This window comes from Agaricus bisporus (genome assembly GCF_000300575.1).
Source record: "Agaricus bisporus var. bisporus H97 unplaced genomic scaffold AGABI2scaffold_9, whole genome shotgun sequence".
In the NCBI taxonomy this organism is placed as follows: domain Eukaryota; kingdom Fungi; phylum Basidiomycota; class Agaricomycetes; order Agaricales; family Agaricaceae; genus Agaricus; species Agaricus bisporus.
In genome coordinates this window covers 852,358-869,255 of record NW_006267372.1, presented here as the reverse complement: position 1 = coordinate 869,255, position 16,898 = coordinate 852,358, and the positions used below count along the sequence as shown (strand labels likewise).

Here is a 16,898-nt window from a genome sequence, read left to right as displayed (position 1 = left end):
GCCAGCCAGACACGGCTCACAGATAGAGTCAGGACAAGAGTTAGACTCGAGTTTGAGCCCGGAAACAAGGTCCTTACTGATCATAGACTTCACATCAGCATAGTTGTGATGAATGAAGCAGCGGTGCCATAGCGAGAGGTCAACTGGGAGAGTAGAGACAGAGAAAGCAGTCTCAGAAGTGAGAGTTGAGCCGTCGAGCTCAGCAGAGTTGTTGGAATGAATAGTGGCCGTGAAAAGCGAAATCCCTTGGTATTTAAAGTCAATGGAATGAGCAGAGATGGTGATATTGAAGCCCTTGTGTCGGGCAAGGTAGAGGCATGATAAGAGATTACTCCTGAGGTCAGGAACATGAAGGACTCTTGTAAACTCAACCGCTCTAGTCTCTTTTCCATTCACCACCGGTTGAAAGACAACAGATCCTACACCAGCTGAATAGACAGTAGAGTTGTCAGCAAGGCGAATAGGGATATGATGAGGGGAGTAGGATTTGAACCAATGGCGGTGAGGAGTCATGTGGGATGTAGCACCAGTATCAGCCAGCCAGAAAAAGTCAGCATCAAGCTGTAGTGGTGAGGATGGTGAGGAAGATGATGAGGGAGGGGATGAAGGAGAGGAATAAGCACCAAGAGCGGATGCTCTCAGTGGAATATCAGAGCCAGGAGAGCCAAAACCAGTAGAAACATCCCTAGGAGGAGTGGGTGGTGTCTTGACAGCTGGAAGAGCTGCACCTAACCCACTCAGATGGCCAAGTGGCCCTGTGACATTACTTTTAGATGTTCCAGGCAGTCTGGAGCGCTCCTGAGCGCGTTTTTTCGTGTGCCTTCGCTTCCTGCACCTCCTAGACATGTGCCCTACCCTTTCACAAAAGGAACAAGCGATTGACGCGTTCTTAGGGCCGGAAATCGGTCCCAGAGAGTGTGGAGAGGGTGTATGGCTGCCAGAGGGAGTTGTGGTCGATGTAAAGGCTCTAAGACGCGTCGGAGACGCGCCAAAACGCGTCAAAGTGGTGTCCCAGGCATAGGGAGCGTGTGCGCGCGACTGCAAGGCCATAGACGTCGATTTGAGTGCAGGGGAAGGGATAGAAGTTGATATAGATAGGAAGATGAGTGAGAAGAGTTGAGGTTGATAAAGCAATAGTCGTTTTTTAAGCGTTAGAAGCCGGGGCCCATAACCTGTTGAACGTAGAATGTACGCAACGCAGTGGCGAGTCTAACGGTCCTAGAAACGAGGCGAACGGACAAGAACTGACTGAGCAATCCTAGTGACAACTGTGGACAGACTGTAAGAAGCTATATTGTGATATACTAACTTGTACTCACCTGTGGACAGACTGTAAGAAGCTAAGGCCTCTGAAGCGTCCACAGGGAAGTTCAACCATACATGACTAAGCTATCATGTGACTAAACTCGTCCGCATATCTCTAAGTCCACCAGTAACACTTGTAGACTGCTTGCTCACTCTAACAGATCACCCGTAAGGATATCCTCTGGGCGTTTGTTATACTGACTGGTATGATAATCGAACCCTTTCAAAATCAAATGGGCTACAGACTGCGGAGCATTGGGAAGGTCACTATCCCCTTCAGGGAGTTCTACCTCCAACGCTTTGTATAACAACTCTCTTATCAACATGAACCCCTGTTTAGACGGTACTAAGTTAAGATAAAAGTGGACAACATTTTTAAATAAGCGGCCATTTTGGACCCTCATCTGCGATTTATGGAAGACAAGATACCTGTTCATGGCATCCACTACTTTCCCCATGTCACCAAATCGTTCTGGTTGAACGATATGAGAAAATGCGAACTGAGCGGACTTCTGGTTGAGTCCACCCGTAATCCCTTGGGCGGCTTTTTGAGCCGCGAGCGCTTTCTTCGACTTTGGCACAATTACTTCATTTGAGCTCTGTGGTGTATTTACCACCGGAGCTACCGCCTTCAAAGCGTCCTGCATTGTCATCTCGGGACACTGTTCTTTCAATGCCATTGCCCATTGTATGGTCTCATTCATAACAATAGGAGCTGGTGCAGTAGGCGCCGCAGACTGTTTAGCCACCTGGGCATAGGATTTGGGGATACGCGCGACGAACGCACGCGCATTGTTCTTCATCTCATTACTCCTGGATTGAGAATTCGGTTTGGAGTGCATGGGGACGGGGGTAGGACCAGGACGAGTTCCATGTTCTGCTGTGGTAGATGCCCCTGACTTACCTGGGGCACCTTTACCGCTCTTGGGCGGGTTCGGCGGGGCGTTACTCCCGCTAGCGTCTCTACTCCTGCCGGCAGCAGGAACTGCACTGGCGGACGGGGCGTTACTCCCGCTAGCGTCTTTGCCCATACCTTGCCGGCAGAAACCGGACTCGGGCATACGGGGCGTAACTCCCGCTAGCGTCTCGTTAGTCGCTGTCGGCTTGGTAACCACCGACAGCTTAATGGGCATATAGGATGTGACTGGCTTACCTTGTTTGCCAGTCTTTGATGGTTGAACGAGCGGTTTGGGAACCGCACTGATTTTTATGGGAGATGCGATCACTGGCGAGGTGGTGCCCGGATGTTGCGGAGTCGGGGGAATAGGGGAGGCCTTTTTCTTTCCTTTGGCGGCGGCCGGGATTCTTGGAGGGGACGTGTCGACTTCCATGGGAATCAGAGCGCTTGCTGGGGTAGGGATGGGGGTCGGTGCGAACTTAACGTTCTTCACCGGTGGGGGAGGGGGAACATCTAATGGAGTCTGGAATGTTGCCGCTTCTCTGATGGCTGACGCGATGGACATATGTCCTACATTGACGTCTGCCCACTCCGAGTTGATAATCCTGCTTACGAACAAAGCAAGTTCTCTGGCGATGGCATCTGGGTTGGTCGCCATCCGAGGAGTAATACGGGCCATACTGTTGAGTATCCCGTTTAAGTTTTCTCTGAAGCCCACGACTTGGTCTTCAGTGAAGGTCCACGGCTCGGACAGAAGGTCAGGCGATGAGCTCTGAATCTCTTCATCCACTATCTTGCCAACTATCTCCTTCGACTTGTTGACGTTCTCCTCAAATTGATTTGTAGACATGCTGACACCTGTCATGACGTTACTGTCCGTGTCGTTTGCCGCTCGGACTTTGAGCGCATATGCTTCGGCTTCGGTAATTTTCATTACCCGAGGCGTAGTTGGGGTCTTGTCCAAATTGGGCAAGACCTCGTGGGTGCGGGGAGGTGTACGCACGTCCTTCAACGCGGGGTGGTCCAGGAGTGCTGGGGAGGGGGGTGGGGAACCCGTACATCGACTGGGACGCATCGAGGGGAGATGGGAGGGGCGGAGTCGTCATGAGTTCCGCTGGGGGGGTTGAAAACTGATTCCAGATATTAAAATCAATCTGGCTAAATACAACAATGGCCTTTACATCGTCATTTTCTTCATCACTACTCTCTTCAACTTCCTCTTCATCAAAGTCCTCCTCATACCTCCTCGAAACCCGTCTCTCTTCCTTAAGTTCCTCAAACTCCTTCTCACTCTCCTGCGATGTTGGAACAATCTCGAGCTCTGCTCGTTCCATGAGTGTCTTTTCTCTTTCTGCAATTTCTTCAAATCCGGCTACAATGAAGTTCTTTCTCTTCGGTTTGGGCGACCCAAGAGACTTGATAGAAGTCTTAGCAGTACTGAATGCTACTGAGATTCTGGAGCGAGTACTACACTTAGAGGTAGAACTACGAACTGAACCCGACGGCAACGATGGGCGGGATGGGCGGGCGGGGTACGGGCGATCACGGTGATCATCCATACTTATGAGCACTGGAGGGGTCGCGAGTTATCAAGCGTTATCCCTTAGAAACAATATGTATTCCGACTAAAGTGCACGTCCACACCAATGTCCCAAAGGGGAAGGTGGTGGTAAGAGACAAAGGAGGGTGGGGCCACTTGGTCATCTGAGTGGGTTAGGTGCAGCTCTTCCAGCTGTCAAGACACCAGCCACTCCTCCTGGAGATGTTTCTACTGGTTCTGGCTCTCCTGGCTCTGATATTCCACTGAGAGCGTCCGCTCATGGTGCTTATTCCTCTCCCTCATCCTCTCCCTCATCATCTTCCTCACCATCCTCGCCACTACAGCTTGATGCTGACTTTTTCTGGTTGGCTGATACTGGTGCTACATCCCACATGACTCCTCACCGCCATTGGTTCAAATCCTACTCCCCTCATCATATCCCTATTCGCCTTGCTGACAACTCTACTGTCTATTCAGCTGGTGTAGGGTCTGTTGTCTTTCAACCGGTGGTGAATGGAAAAGAGACTAGAGCGGTCGAGTTTACAAGAGTCCTTCATGTTCCTGACCTCAGGAGTAATCTCTTATCATGTCTCTACCTTGCCCGACACAAGGGCTTCAATATCACTATCTCCGCTCAATCTATTGACTTCCAATGCAAAGGGATTTCGCTTTTCACGGCCACCATCCATTCTAACAACTCTGCTGAGCTCGACGGCTCAACTGTGACTTCTGAGACTGCTTTCTCTGTCTCTACTCTCCCGGTTGACCTCTCGCTATGGCATCGCCGCTTCATTCATCACAATTACGCTGATGTGAAGTCTATGATCAGTAAGGACCTTGTTTCCGGGCTCAGACTCGAGTCTAACTCCTGTCCTGACTCTATCTGTGAGCCATGTCTAGCTGGCAAGATGCATTCCCTTCCTTTTCTCTCCTCTTTGAATCACAATCGCTCTCCTCTTGAGCTAGTGCATTCAGATCTTCACGGACCGCTCCCAGTCGCTTCACACTCAGGCTACAAGTACTGGATCACCTTCATTGACGACGCGACGCGTTTCCGGGCAGTCTATTTGCTTAAAGCAAAGTCAGAGGCATTTGAGGCCTTCAAAGTCTACAAATCTTGGGCTGAGACTCAACTTGGAGTCAAACTGCGAGCACTACAGGATGACAAGGGAGGTGAATACATGTCTAATGCTTTCAAAAGCTTTACTGAGCTTGCTGGCATTGTGAGACGTCACTCAACTCGAAACCGGCCTCAGCAGAATGGAATTGCTGAACGGGCTAATAGGATTATGGGAGAGAGGATCACTGCTATGCTCTCGGAATCTCGGCTACCTGGTTCTTTCTGGGGTGAATGTATCTCGTCTATGGTCCATGTCTGGAATATGCTCCCTACTGCTTCGCTTTTGGGCACTACTCCCTTCCAAGCTTTCTATAAGCGAAAACCTGATGTCTCACATCTCCGGGTATGGGGGTGTACTTCATATGTACATGTACAACGAGATAAGCGAAATTCTCTTCAGCCTCACTATGAGAAGTGTGTCTTTATTGGCTATGTCGGCCCATCGCTCCTTGACCTCTTACCGCTACCTTCCTCTTTTGGAAGTCTCAGTGCTAGTCGTCTAGTCGTAGCAATATACACAGTATCATGCCCGCTCAGCGCAAGAAACAGTCCGCACCGGCCCCTATGCCGCACCCGTCTCGTCCCCCACTTCAGGCGCCGTCACCGCCCGCCAACCCGAACGCCGACCGCCTCACTGTCTCTGACATTGAGGTGCTACTCGACCCCAAGTATGGAGGTCAAATTACGCTCCCCACCTTCAGATACGATTCGCAGGAGAACAGAGCGATTATGGACGCCGTCCGCAACCGGGGCATTGCCCCCGCGGTCGCCATCGCCAACGCTGAAGCTCGCGCTGCGAGCAAAGGTAATGTCAAAGGGCCATCTGGCCAAGCTCCTGGGATCGGTGCAGCCCTTCCGACTGTCAAGACACCGCCCAGAGTCCCTACTCCCCCTCCTCGTGTGCCGACGCCCGCGCCGCCGGTGCCCACTCGTCCCCCTTCCCCTCCTCGCGCACCGTCGCCTTCGGCTTCGGTGCTCTCCTCAAAGCGCCCCATCTCGCCAGGGTCTTCATCTTCCGGTCCATCCGTCGCTGCCATCTTGGTATGCGGCAGTGATGACTCTTCAATGGCCCTCGACTACGAGGACGCCACCACCCCCCGTCCTGCTTCTCCTGCCGATGAGGAGCATTTGGACAGCAATGAATCCGTCGAAGCTGTTGTTACTCTCATCAATAGTGCTATCGACATTTTCAAGGCATTATCTTCCTCTCAATGGAAGAACTACATTATCGATGCCTTCCCCTCCATCATGGATGGCGATATCAATCGTATCCATTCAACATTTATGGAGAAAATCCCCATTCTCCATCGCATCCTTCCCCCGGCAGTTGAAGTGCCTGCATCCGCAGTTGACGCACCTGCCACACGTTTAAATCCGCGGGACGCACAGCCACCCGCTGATTCAGCAAAATCCAAGCCGCCGAAGAAGAAGGTCCGGGTCGATCCGGCCCCTTCTGTTGACGTCACTCCTCCGGCAAGGGCCCCACTCATGGAAGTGGATGAGCCGGCCGTTTCACCACCAGCGTCTGGGAAGGCGCCCACCAATCCCCTTCCCATACCAAGTTCCAAGCGCGCGCCTCCCCCATCTAGCGCCCCTTCAGTTTCGTTCCGCGCTCCTTCGGCGCCTCGCAAGAGACGCCAAGGCAAGCACACAGCACACGGCGCTTCGCGCCGTGCCATAATCCTAACACCACCTGCCGACTCTCCGGTTACAGCGGCATCGTTCACTCCCGAGGTTATCAATAGCCTCAATCAGCTCCTCAAGAAGGACGTCAAGTCTGACGTCGTTCTTACGCATGCCTCGGTTGAAGGCAAAGGCATTTGTATTGCCGCCTCCCAAGTCCCCTCCCCCGCCGAAATCGTGTTGGTGCTTAAGCATGTTCGGCGGATCTTCCCAAGTCCGAATGTCCCCATCGGCCACACCCCCATCACGTTGACATCCTATTTGAAGATCGTTGACATTCCCCACGTGCCCGCTTCCTCTAAGGAGTGGGCGCTCAAGCAACACGAGGCGTTCACTAGCGCTCTCAATAAATCCCCGGTCGGCGCTTCGCTGGCCAAACTTATCAAGCACAAGCCACGCTTCATGCGCGCCTCCCCTCATTCCGACTCATGCTGGGCATGGGTTGACATCCACGACACAGTGTCGGGCAGCAATGCTCGCACTTACATTTCCAAGTTTGTGTCCATCAGCGGCACGAACTGTCAGATCAAGGGCGCTCGCCCTCACTCCGGCTCCGTTCACTGCGCTCGTTGTCAGCGCTGGGGCCATCACTCCGATCAGTGTCGCGCCAAGTGTGCGCGCTGCTCACTCTGCTCTGGTCCTCACTCCGAGGCCAATCACTCTAAGTGCGTCGACGCTAAGCGCATCGATGTGCGCCAATGCGCAAACTGTACCGCGGCTAAACGCCCAGCGGACAAGCGCTCTCATTCCGCTACGGACGCGAAGGTTTGTCCATTTTGGAAAAACAGGTTCGATCGTGCCTGGCTTAAACGCCAATTCCCCGCGCGTTCGACTTAATGGAGTACAGTGAACCATCGCCGGGTTGGGTCGGGGATTCTGATGGAGAACAGGGAAGGTTGTGTAGCGGTATAAGGAGGGAGAATGGTAGTGGTGAGGAACAATTTCTCTGAGGATCTAAAGTGACTTCGAGTCTGCCTCAACTTTTTACTTTCATATTCGATGTGTTTGATTCCGCAAAAGGGACTGCGAGTGCTCTAGTGTTCCGGTATTATGTAGGATGTATTGCCTGACTGCTTGGTTTTATCCTGGGGCCTCTTACGTATGTACCAATGTTTTGATTTGTTTTTGTTTTGTTTCTTTTCTCTCTCTCGATAGCGCTTGACCTCGTCGCGCTGGATACGGACTTGTAGTTAGAATACTGTTGTTCTGGGCCTCTGTAAACTGGCGAGTGTAGTAAGCCGCGGGAACGTGTCGTGACACCCGACGTACGAGTAGTATTGAAATATACTTACGTTGATTACAAAAAAAAAAAAAAAAAAAAAAAAGTCTTTATTGGCTATCCGGCTGGCTACAAAGGCTGGAAGTTCTACAACCCAGTCACAAAGCGAACTGTGATCTCCGAGAGAGCTGATTTTGACGAGAGATACTTTCCGGGCACTTCTAAAGCCCAACTCGAGGCTGTCCCGTCATTTGCCCGCACACCAGACTTACTACAAACTCCTAATGATACATCGTCATACTCGGGACTGCCACCTCTACAGGATGAAGGGGGTGATAATCACTTCCCTCCTGCTTGTCCTAAGACTCCCACTCCATCCGCTTCAGTTCCTCCTGAAGAGAAGCCAGTTCTACCTCTACCACCTCTCCCCTTGATTCCTCCAGTCACTCCTCCACAAATCCATCCTCCTCTCCCAGTCAATCCTCCTACTGCCGGAGCGCCCCTTGAGCCCCCTCACGTTCCTAGACGTACTGGGTGAGTTCGGAAGCCTCCTGGTCAATGGTGGAAGCTCAAACAACCAGACTTAGCTGGTAATGACTCTGACTCTGATGACGAAGCTGCTCTGCTAGCTGACTCTGAGTACTGTGAAGTCGAGTTTGCTGGAGCCGTCTCGGGTGCTGATCCCCGGAGTTATAGACTAGCAATGAAGTCTCCTGACTCGGATTGCTGGACTGAGGCTTGTAACACTGAGATATTCAATCTCGAGGCTAATGGGACTTGGGAGCTCATGGAACTGCCTCCAGGCAAGAAGGTAGTCAACTCTGGCTGGGTCTTTAAAGTCAAACGGCTTGCCGACGGCTCTATTGAGCGCTACCGGGCTCGTCTCGTTGCTAAAGGCTATTCCCAATGTCCCGGATTCGACTTCACCGAGGTCTTTGCACCTACATTCCGTCCTGCCTCGCTACGCCTCATTATTGCTCTTGCAGCTAGAGAAGGCTACAAAATGCGTTCAGTCGACATCTCCTCTGCCTTTACTTATGGGGAACTCGAAGAAGAGATTTATATGCGCCAACCCGAGGGCTATCACATTGGTAGTCCTAACATGGTCTTTCGGCTGCGTAAATCACTTTATGGCCTCAAGCAGGCTGCCAGGCAGTGGAATAAGAAACTCCGGGGTGTCCTTGAAGGCATTGGCTACACTAGGCTTCGCTCTGACAGCTCCATCTACATCTACTCCAAAGGTGACATCAAGGTCATTGTGCCAGTGTTCATTGACGACATTACTCTTGTCTCGAAAAGTGATACTGCCATGGCCTCGGCTGTCTCTGAGCTGTCCAAGCACTTCAAACTCCGTGATCTCGGGTCTACTACACTTCTGCTGGGTATTCAGGTCACTCAGGACTCTTCTACTCGCTCCATCTCTCTCTCGCAGGAGCACTACATCAAGGAGCTCCTAGAACGCTTCAATATGGATGATGCTAATCCTCTATCCACTCCCCTCGCTCCGGGATCTGAGCTCTCTGACATTATTCCTTCACTCGAGGATCAGGCTGAGATGAAGTCAGTTCCTTATCTCAATGCTGTAGGTGCCCTTCAGTATCTGGCCACTATGACTCGCCCTGACATTGCCTATGCTGTCTCCTATCTCGGGAGGTTCAACTCGAACCCAGCTCCAGCTCACTGGCTTGCATTCAAGCACTTGTTCCGGTATCTCATTGGGACTATGCACTACAAACTGGTCTACCGAGCTAGTGACTCTGAGGAACTCTTCACTACCTACTCTGACGCCTCTCACGGAGCCTGCAAGGCTACAGGTCGAGCTACAGGTGGTTATGTGACTCTTGTCTCGGGTGCTGCTGTAGGTTGGTCTTCTAAGCGCCAGCCATTTGTGACTCTCTCGAGCACTGAGGCCGAGTTTGTTGCTGCCGTCGAGGCTGGCAAGGAGATCAAGTGGACTAGGAATATCATGACTGAGTTTGGCTTCCCTCTGACACTTCCTTCGACACTCTTTGTTGATAACAAGTCAGGAATCAGTGTAGCCAAGAATCCAGAGCATCACAGACGCATGAAACATCTAGACCTGCGCTTCTACTGGCTCCAGGAGGCTGTTGAAGAAGGACTCATAGATCCTTTATATGTTTCGACTCACGAGCAAGTGGCCGACATCCTTACCAAGGCTGTGGCAAAGAAGGCAGTTGAGTTTGCTGTTCCTCTATTAGGACTTGAGTAGACTGGCTAGATCAAGGGGGTGTGTTAGAGTGAGCAAGCAGTCTACAAGTGTTACTGGTAGACTTAGAGATATGCGGACGAGTTTAGTCACATGATAGCTTAGTCATGTATGGTTGAACTTCCCTGTGGACGCTTCAGAGGCCTTAGCTTCTTACAGTCTGTCCACAGGTGAGTACAAGTTGTTAGAACTCAATATAGCTTCTTACAGTCTGTCTACAGTTTGTCCTTGGGATTGCTCAGTCAGTTCCTATCCGTTTGACTCGCTTCTAGGCTGGTTAGGATCGCCACTGCAACCGCTATCGTTCTACACTTAACATTATTAGGCTCGTTAGGATCGCCACTGCGTCGCGTACATCCTACGTTTGACAGGTTATGGGCCCCGGCTTCTAACGCTTTAAAAACGACTTTTACTTCAACAACCACAGCTCTTCCCCAATCATCTTTCCTGCCCTCCAACTTCTTTCACTTCCCCTGCCCTCATTTCGACTCCAATGGCCTCCGGATCACCCACCTTCGTGAAACTCAACGAGGAGAACTACTCTACATGGTCTGGAGAGATGGAGGCATGGCTGAGAGCCTCTGGGCTCTGGAGACTTGTCTCTGGCAGGCAGAAGGCTCCCTTAACCTCTGCCCTGTTACCCAGGCTGAAGCAGACGCTTTGGACGCGTTTGAGGCTCGCTTGGACAAGGCTGCAGGCTGGCTCTATCTCATGGTGGAGCAGGAGCAGAGAATTCACTTCCAGGGCATCCAGGACAGTCCTGTGAAGATGTGGGAGGCTCTAGAGGCTGTACATCGACAGAAAAGGGCTGGAATGCGATTCAATGCCTATGATGACCTCTTTTCCATCCGAAAACTCGAGGAGGAGTCCCTCCAATCCCTTATCAATAGAGTAGAGAGCTCTAAACGAAAAATCAAGGAACTCCGCCCCTCCTCCTTCACTCTAGAGCAGCTAGATGATGAGCTAGCCTCTATGGCTCTCATCAGAGCGCTCCCGGACGAGTTTTCCGGCTTCACGTCGTCTCTATTGCTTATGGACAAGCTGGACAAGACTACAGTCCACCAGGCCTTTGTCACAGAGGACTTACAACATCGAAAACGCGCTCAGGACGCCTCTGGGACCTCCCAGGCTCTTGCAGCTCGCTCTGGCTCCCAATTTGCGACGAAAACCTGCAATTTCTGCGGGAGAGAGGGCCACAAGTTCTCTGAATGCAAAACCTTCGAGAGAGCGAAGTCCCGGGCTCAGGAGGACGCACAAAAGCCTAGAACTCCGTACAAGAGGGCTAACATGTTAAACGTAGAACGATAGCGGTTGCAGTGGCGATCCTAACCAGCCTAGAAGCGAGTCAAACGGATAGGAACTGACTGAGCAATCCCAAGGACAAACTGTAGACAGACTGTAAGAAGCTATATTGAGTTCTAACAACTTGTACTCACCTGTGGACAGACTGTAAGAAGCTAAGGCCTCTGAAGCGTCCACAGGGGAGTTCAACCATACATGACTAAGCTATCATGTGACTAAACTCGTCCGCATATCTCTAAGTCCACCAATAACACTTGTAGACTGCTTGCTCACTCTAACATAACAAGGCTCAGGAAGAGTCTGGGAGCTCTAGCTCGACTCAGGCTCCCGAAAAAGCGCAGAGAGTCACCGAGTTTGCTGGCAATGCAAGTACCCCTCATCCCTCACCTTCTCCCTCGCCTTCTACACCTCTCCAGCTCGATGCTGACTTCCACTGGCTTGCAGATACAGGGGCCACTTCTCATATGACCCCTCACCGGCACTGGTTCAAGTCATATACCAGTCACAAAATCCCTATCCGACTAGCAGACAACTCTATTGTCTATTCTTCGGGGGTGGGATCTGTAGTCTTTGAGCCAGTTGTGAATAGAAAGGTGGTCAGAGCAGTCGAGTTGACTAGAGTTCTGCATGTCCCGGCTCTCCGGAGCAATCTACTATCATGTTTATACCTTGCCCGTAACAAGGGCTTCAATATCACAATCTCCTCTCACTCCATTGACTTCAAACATAAGGGCACATCTCTTTTCACGGCCACTATCCATTCCAACAACTCTGCTGAGCTCGACGGCTCAACTCTCACTTCTGAGACTGCTTTCTCTGTCTCTACTCTCCCGGTTGACCTCTCGCTATGGCACCGTCGCTTCATTCATCACAATTTCGCTGATGTGAAGTCTATGATCAGTAAGGATCTAGTCTCCGGGCTCAAACTCGAGTCTAACTCGTCCCCTGACTCTATCTGTGAGCTGTGTCTAGCTGGCAAGATGCATTCTCTCCCTTTTCCCTCCTCTTTGAATCACAATCGCTCTCCTCTCGAGCTAGTGCATTCAGATCTTCACGGACCGCTCCCAGTCGCTTCACACTCTGGCTACAAGTACTGGATTACCTTCATCGATGACGCGACGCGTTTCCGGGCTGTGTATCTGCTCAAAGCTAAGTTGGAGGCATTTGAAGCCTTCAAAGTCTACAAATCCTGGGCTGAGACTCAACTCGGAGTCAAACTGCGGGCTCTACAGGATGACAAGGGAGGTGAATACATGTCCAAGGCTTTCATAAGCTTTACTGAGCTTGCTGGCATTGAGAGACGTCACTCAACTCGGAATCGGCGTCAGCAAAATGGTCTTGCTGAACGGGCTAATAGGACTATGGGAGAGAGGATCACTGCGATGCTCTCGGAATCTCGGCTACCTGGGTCTTTCTGGGGTGAATGTATCTCATCAATGGTTCATGTCTGGAATATGCTTCCTACTGCTTTGCTTTCGGGCACTACTCCCTTCCAAGCTTTCTATAAGTGAAAACCTGATGTCTCACATCTCCGGGTATGGGGGTGCACGTCATATGTCCATGTGCAATGAGATAAGCGCAATTCTCTCCAGCCTCACTACGAGAAGTGTGTCTTTATAGCCTATCCGGCTGGCTACAAAGGTTGGAAATTCTACAACCCAGTCACTAAGCGAACCGTGATCTCTGAGAGAGCTGATTTCGACGAGAGATACTTTCTGGGCACTTCCAAAGCCCAACTCAAGGCTGTCCTGTCATTTGCTTGCCTACCAGAGCCACTACCACTTCCTAATGATACATCGTCATACTCGGGACTGCCACCTCTACACGATGAAGGGGGTGATAATCACTTCCCTCCTGCTCGTCCTAAGACTCCCACTCCGTCCGCTTCAGTTCCTCCTGAAGAGAAGCCAGTTCTACCTCTACCACCTCTCCCATTGATTCCTCCAGTAATTCCTCCCTTGATTCCTCCAGTCACTCCTCCACAAATCCATCCTCCTCTCCCAGTCACTCCTCCTACTGCCGGAGCGCCCCTTGAGCCCCCTCACATTCCTAGATGTACTGGGCGAGTTCGGAAGCCTCCTGGTCAATGGTGGAAGCTCAAACAACCAGACTTAGCTGGTAATGACTCTGACTTGGATGACGAAGCTGCTCTGCTGGCTGACTCTGAGTACTGTGACGTTGAGTTTGCTGGAGCTGTCTCGGGTGCTGATCCCCGGAGTTATAGACTAGCTATGAAGTGAGATATTCAATCTCGAGGCTAACGGAACTTGGGAGTTAATGGAACTGCCTCCAGGCAAGAAGGTAGTCAACTCTGGCAAAAGCGCTCCTTGACCTCTTACCACTAGCTTTCTCTTTTGGAAGTCTCAGTACTAGTTGTCTAGTCATAGCAATATACAGTGTATCATGCCCGCTCAGCGCAAGAAACAGTCCGCACCGGCCCCTACGCCGCACCCGTCCCATCCCCCACTTCAGGCGCTGTCACCGCCCGCCAACCCGAACGCCGACCGCCTCACTATCTCTGACATTGAGGTGCTACTCGACCCCAAGTATGGAGGTCAAATTACGCTCCCCACCTTTGGATACGATTCGCAGGAGAATAGAGCGATTATGGACGCTGTCCGCAACCGGGGCATTGCCCCCACGGTCGCCATCGCCAACGCCGAAGCTCGCGCTGTGAGCAAAGGTAATGTCAAAGGGCCATCTGGCCACTCTTCTGGGATCGGTGCAGCCCCTCTGGCTGTCAAGACACCGCCCAGAGTCCCTACTCCCCCTCCTCGTGTGCCGACGCCCGCACCGCCGGTGCCCACTCGTCCCCCTTCCCCTCCTCGCGCACCGTCGCCTTCGGCTTCGGTGCTTTCCTCAAAGTGCCCCATCTCGCCGGGGTCTTCATCTTCTGGTCCATCCGTCGCTGCCATCTCGGTATGCAGCAGTGAAGACTCTTCAATGGCCCTTGACTACGAGGACGCCACCACCCCCCGTCCTGCTTCTCCTGCCGATGAGGAGCATTTGGACAGCAATGAATCCGTCGAAGCTGTTGTTACACTCATCAACAGTGCTATCGACATTTTCGAGGCATTATCTTCCTCTCAATGGAAGAATTACATTATCGATGCCTTCCCCTCCATCATGGATGGCGATATCAATCGTATCCATTCAACATTTATGGAGAAAATCCCCATTCTCCATCGCATCCTTCCCCCGGCAGTTGAAGTGCCTGCATCCGCAGTTGACGCACCTGCCACACGTGTAAATCCGCAGGATGCACAGCCACCCGCTGATTCAGCAAAATCCAAGCCGCCGAAGAAGAAGGTCCGGGTCGATCCGGCCCCTTCTGTTGACGTCACTCCTCCGGCAAGGGCCCCACTCATGGAAGTGGATGAGCCGGCCGCTCCACCTCCAGCGTCTGGGAAGGTGCCCACCAAACCCCTTCCCCCACCAAGTTCCAAGCGCACGCCTGCCCCTGCTAGCGCCCCCCCTGTTTCGTTCCGCGCTCCTTCGGCGCCTCGCAAGAGACGCCAAGGCAAGCAGACTGCACACGGCGCTTCACGCCGTGCTATAATTCTGACACCGCCCGCCGACTCTCCGGTTACTGTGGCTTCATTCACACCCGAGGTCATTAACAACCTCAACAAACTACTCAAGAGTGATGTCAAGTCTGACGTCATCCTCACTCATGCCTCGGTCGAAGGCAAAGGCATCTGTATTGCCGCCTCCCGTGTCCCCTCCCCCGCCGAAATCGCGTTCGTGCTCAAGCACGTTCGGTGGATCTTCCCGAGCCCGAACGTTCCCATCGGTCACTCTCCCATCACGTCGACTTCGTATTTGAAGATAGTCGACATTCCCCACGTGCCCGCTTCCTCTAAGGAGTGGGCGCTCAAGCAACACGAGGCGTTCACTAACGCTCTCAACAAATCTCCGGTCGGCGCTTCGCTGGCCAAACTTATCAAACACAAGCCGCGCTTCATGCGCGCATCCCCCCATTCTGACTCGTGCTGGGCATGGGTCGATATCCACGACACAGTGGCGGGCTCTAACGCCCGTCTCTATATTTCGAAGTTTGTGTCCATCGGCGGCACAAACTGTCAGATCAAGGGCGCTCGCCCCCATTCCGGCTCTGTTCATTGCGCTCGCTGTCAGCGCTGGGGCCATCATTCCGATCAGTGCCGTGCCAAGTGCGCGCGCTGTTCCCTCTGCTCTGGTCCTCACTCCAAGGCCAATCACTTCAAGTGCGTCGACGCTAAGCGTGTCGACATGCGCCAATGCGCAAACTGTACCGCGGCCAAACGCCCAGCGGACAAGCGCTCACATTCCACTACGGACTCAAAGGTCTGTCCGTTTTGGAAAAACAGGTTCGATCGTGCCTGGCTTAAACGCCAATTCCCCGTGCGTTCGACTTGAGGTGTACAGTGAACCGTCGCCGGGTTGGGTCGGGGATTCTGATGGAGAACAGGGAAGGTTGTGTAGGTTGTGTAGTAGTTTTAGGAGGGAGAACGGTAGTGGTGAGGAACAATTTCTCTGAGGATTTCAAGTGACTTCGGGTCCGCCTCAATTTTTCATCTTCATATTAGATATGGTTACTTCCGTTGAGGGACTGCGTGTGCCCTAATGTTCCGTTACTATGTAAGGTGTATTGTCTGACTGCTTGGTTTCGTCCCGGGACCCTTTATGTTTGTAACAATGTCTCGATTTGTTTTTGTTTTGTTTCTTTTCTCTTTCTCGATAGCGCTTGACCTCGTTGCGCTGGATACGGTTTCGTAGTTAGAATACTGTAGTTTGGGGCCTCTGTAAACAGGCGAGTGTAGTAAGCCGCGGGAATGTGTCGTGACACCCAACGTACGAGTAGTATTGAAATATACTTACGTTGATTACAAAAAAAAAAAAAAAAAAAAGGTAGTCAACTCTGGCTGGGTCTTTAAAGTGAAACGGCTTGCCGACGGCTCAATTGAGCGCTACCGGGCTCGTCTTGTTGCTAAAGGCTATTCCCAACATCCTGGATTCGACTTCACCGAGGTCTTTGCCCCTACATTCCGTCCTGCGTCACTACGCCTCATTGTTGCTCTTGCAGCTAGAGAAGGCTACAAAATGCATTCAGTCGACATCTCCTCTGCCTTCACTTATGGGGAACTCGAAGAGGAGATTTTGTTAAGCGTAGAACGATAGCGGTTGCAGTGGCGATCCTAACGAGCCTAGAAGCGAGTCAAACGGATAGGAACTGACTGAGCAATCCCAAGGACAAACTGTGGATACACTGTAAGAAGCTGTATTGTGTTCTGATAACTTGTACTCACCTGTGGATACACTGTAAGAAGCTAAGGCCTCTGAAGCGTCCACAGGGGAGTTCAACCATACATGACTAAGCTATCATGTGACTAAACTCGTCCACATATATCTAAGTCCACCAACTACACTTGTAGACTGCTTGCTCACTCTAACACACCCCCTTGATCTAGCCAGTCTACTCAAGTCCTAATTGTTAGAACCTTGCCAGAATGTCACGGCGTCACGCTGTCACATCTGTCACATATTTTATTACATAATAATTTCCCTCTGCTGCTACAGTTCGACGGAGGCTAAACTATCGGCATACTGCTAAAATGGCGCAAG

General features: G+C 51.8%; 4 protein-coding genes across 4 annotated transcripts; 3 read left to right on the top strand and 1 right to left on the bottom strand.

The window, feature by feature from the left end:
* Window positions 1-1,454: 1,454 nt before the first annotated feature.
* AGABI2DRAFT_120697 (hypothetical protein) lies at window positions 1,455-3,537 on the bottom strand (the record flags this gene model as incomplete). Its single annotated transcript, XM_006463841.1, has 2 exons — window positions 1,455-3,094; window positions 3,141-3,537. The coding sequence occupies 2 exons, from the start codon at window positions 3,535-3,537 to the stop codon at window positions 1,455-1,457; spliced, it is 2,037 nt and encodes a 678-aa protein (XP_006463904.1).
* A 1,851-nt stretch (window positions 3,538-5,388) lies between these two features.
* On the top strand, window positions 5,389-8,303 carry AGABI2DRAFT_145088 (hypothetical protein; the record flags this gene model as incomplete). Its single annotated transcript, XM_006463840.1, has 3 exons — window positions 5,389-7,311; window positions 7,603-7,645; window positions 7,873-8,303. The coding sequence occupies 3 exons, from the start codon at window positions 5,389-5,391 to the stop codon at window positions 8,301-8,303; spliced, it is 2,397 nt and encodes a 798-aa protein (XP_006463903.1).
* Window positions 8,304-12,831: 4,528 nt separating this feature from the next.
* AGABI2DRAFT_120694 (hypothetical protein) lies at window positions 12,832-13,534 on the top strand (the record flags this gene model as incomplete). The annotated part of the gene is made up of 2 exons (XM_006463839.1): window positions 12,832-12,837; window positions 12,887-13,534. 2 exons carry the CDS (start codon window positions 12,832-12,834, stop codon window positions 13,532-13,534), a joined length of 654 nt encoding a protein of 217 aa, XP_006463902.1.
* A 1,567-nt stretch (window positions 13,535-15,101) lies between these two features.
* On the top strand, window positions 15,102-15,674 carry AGABI2DRAFT_43116 (hypothetical protein; the record flags this gene model as incomplete). The annotated part of the gene is made up of 1 exon (XM_006463553.1): window positions 15,102-15,674. A coding segment is annotated over one exon (573 nt), but the record flags the coding sequence as incomplete, so codon positions are not given.
* Between the last annotated feature and the right edge of the window lie 1,224 nt (window positions 15,675-16,898).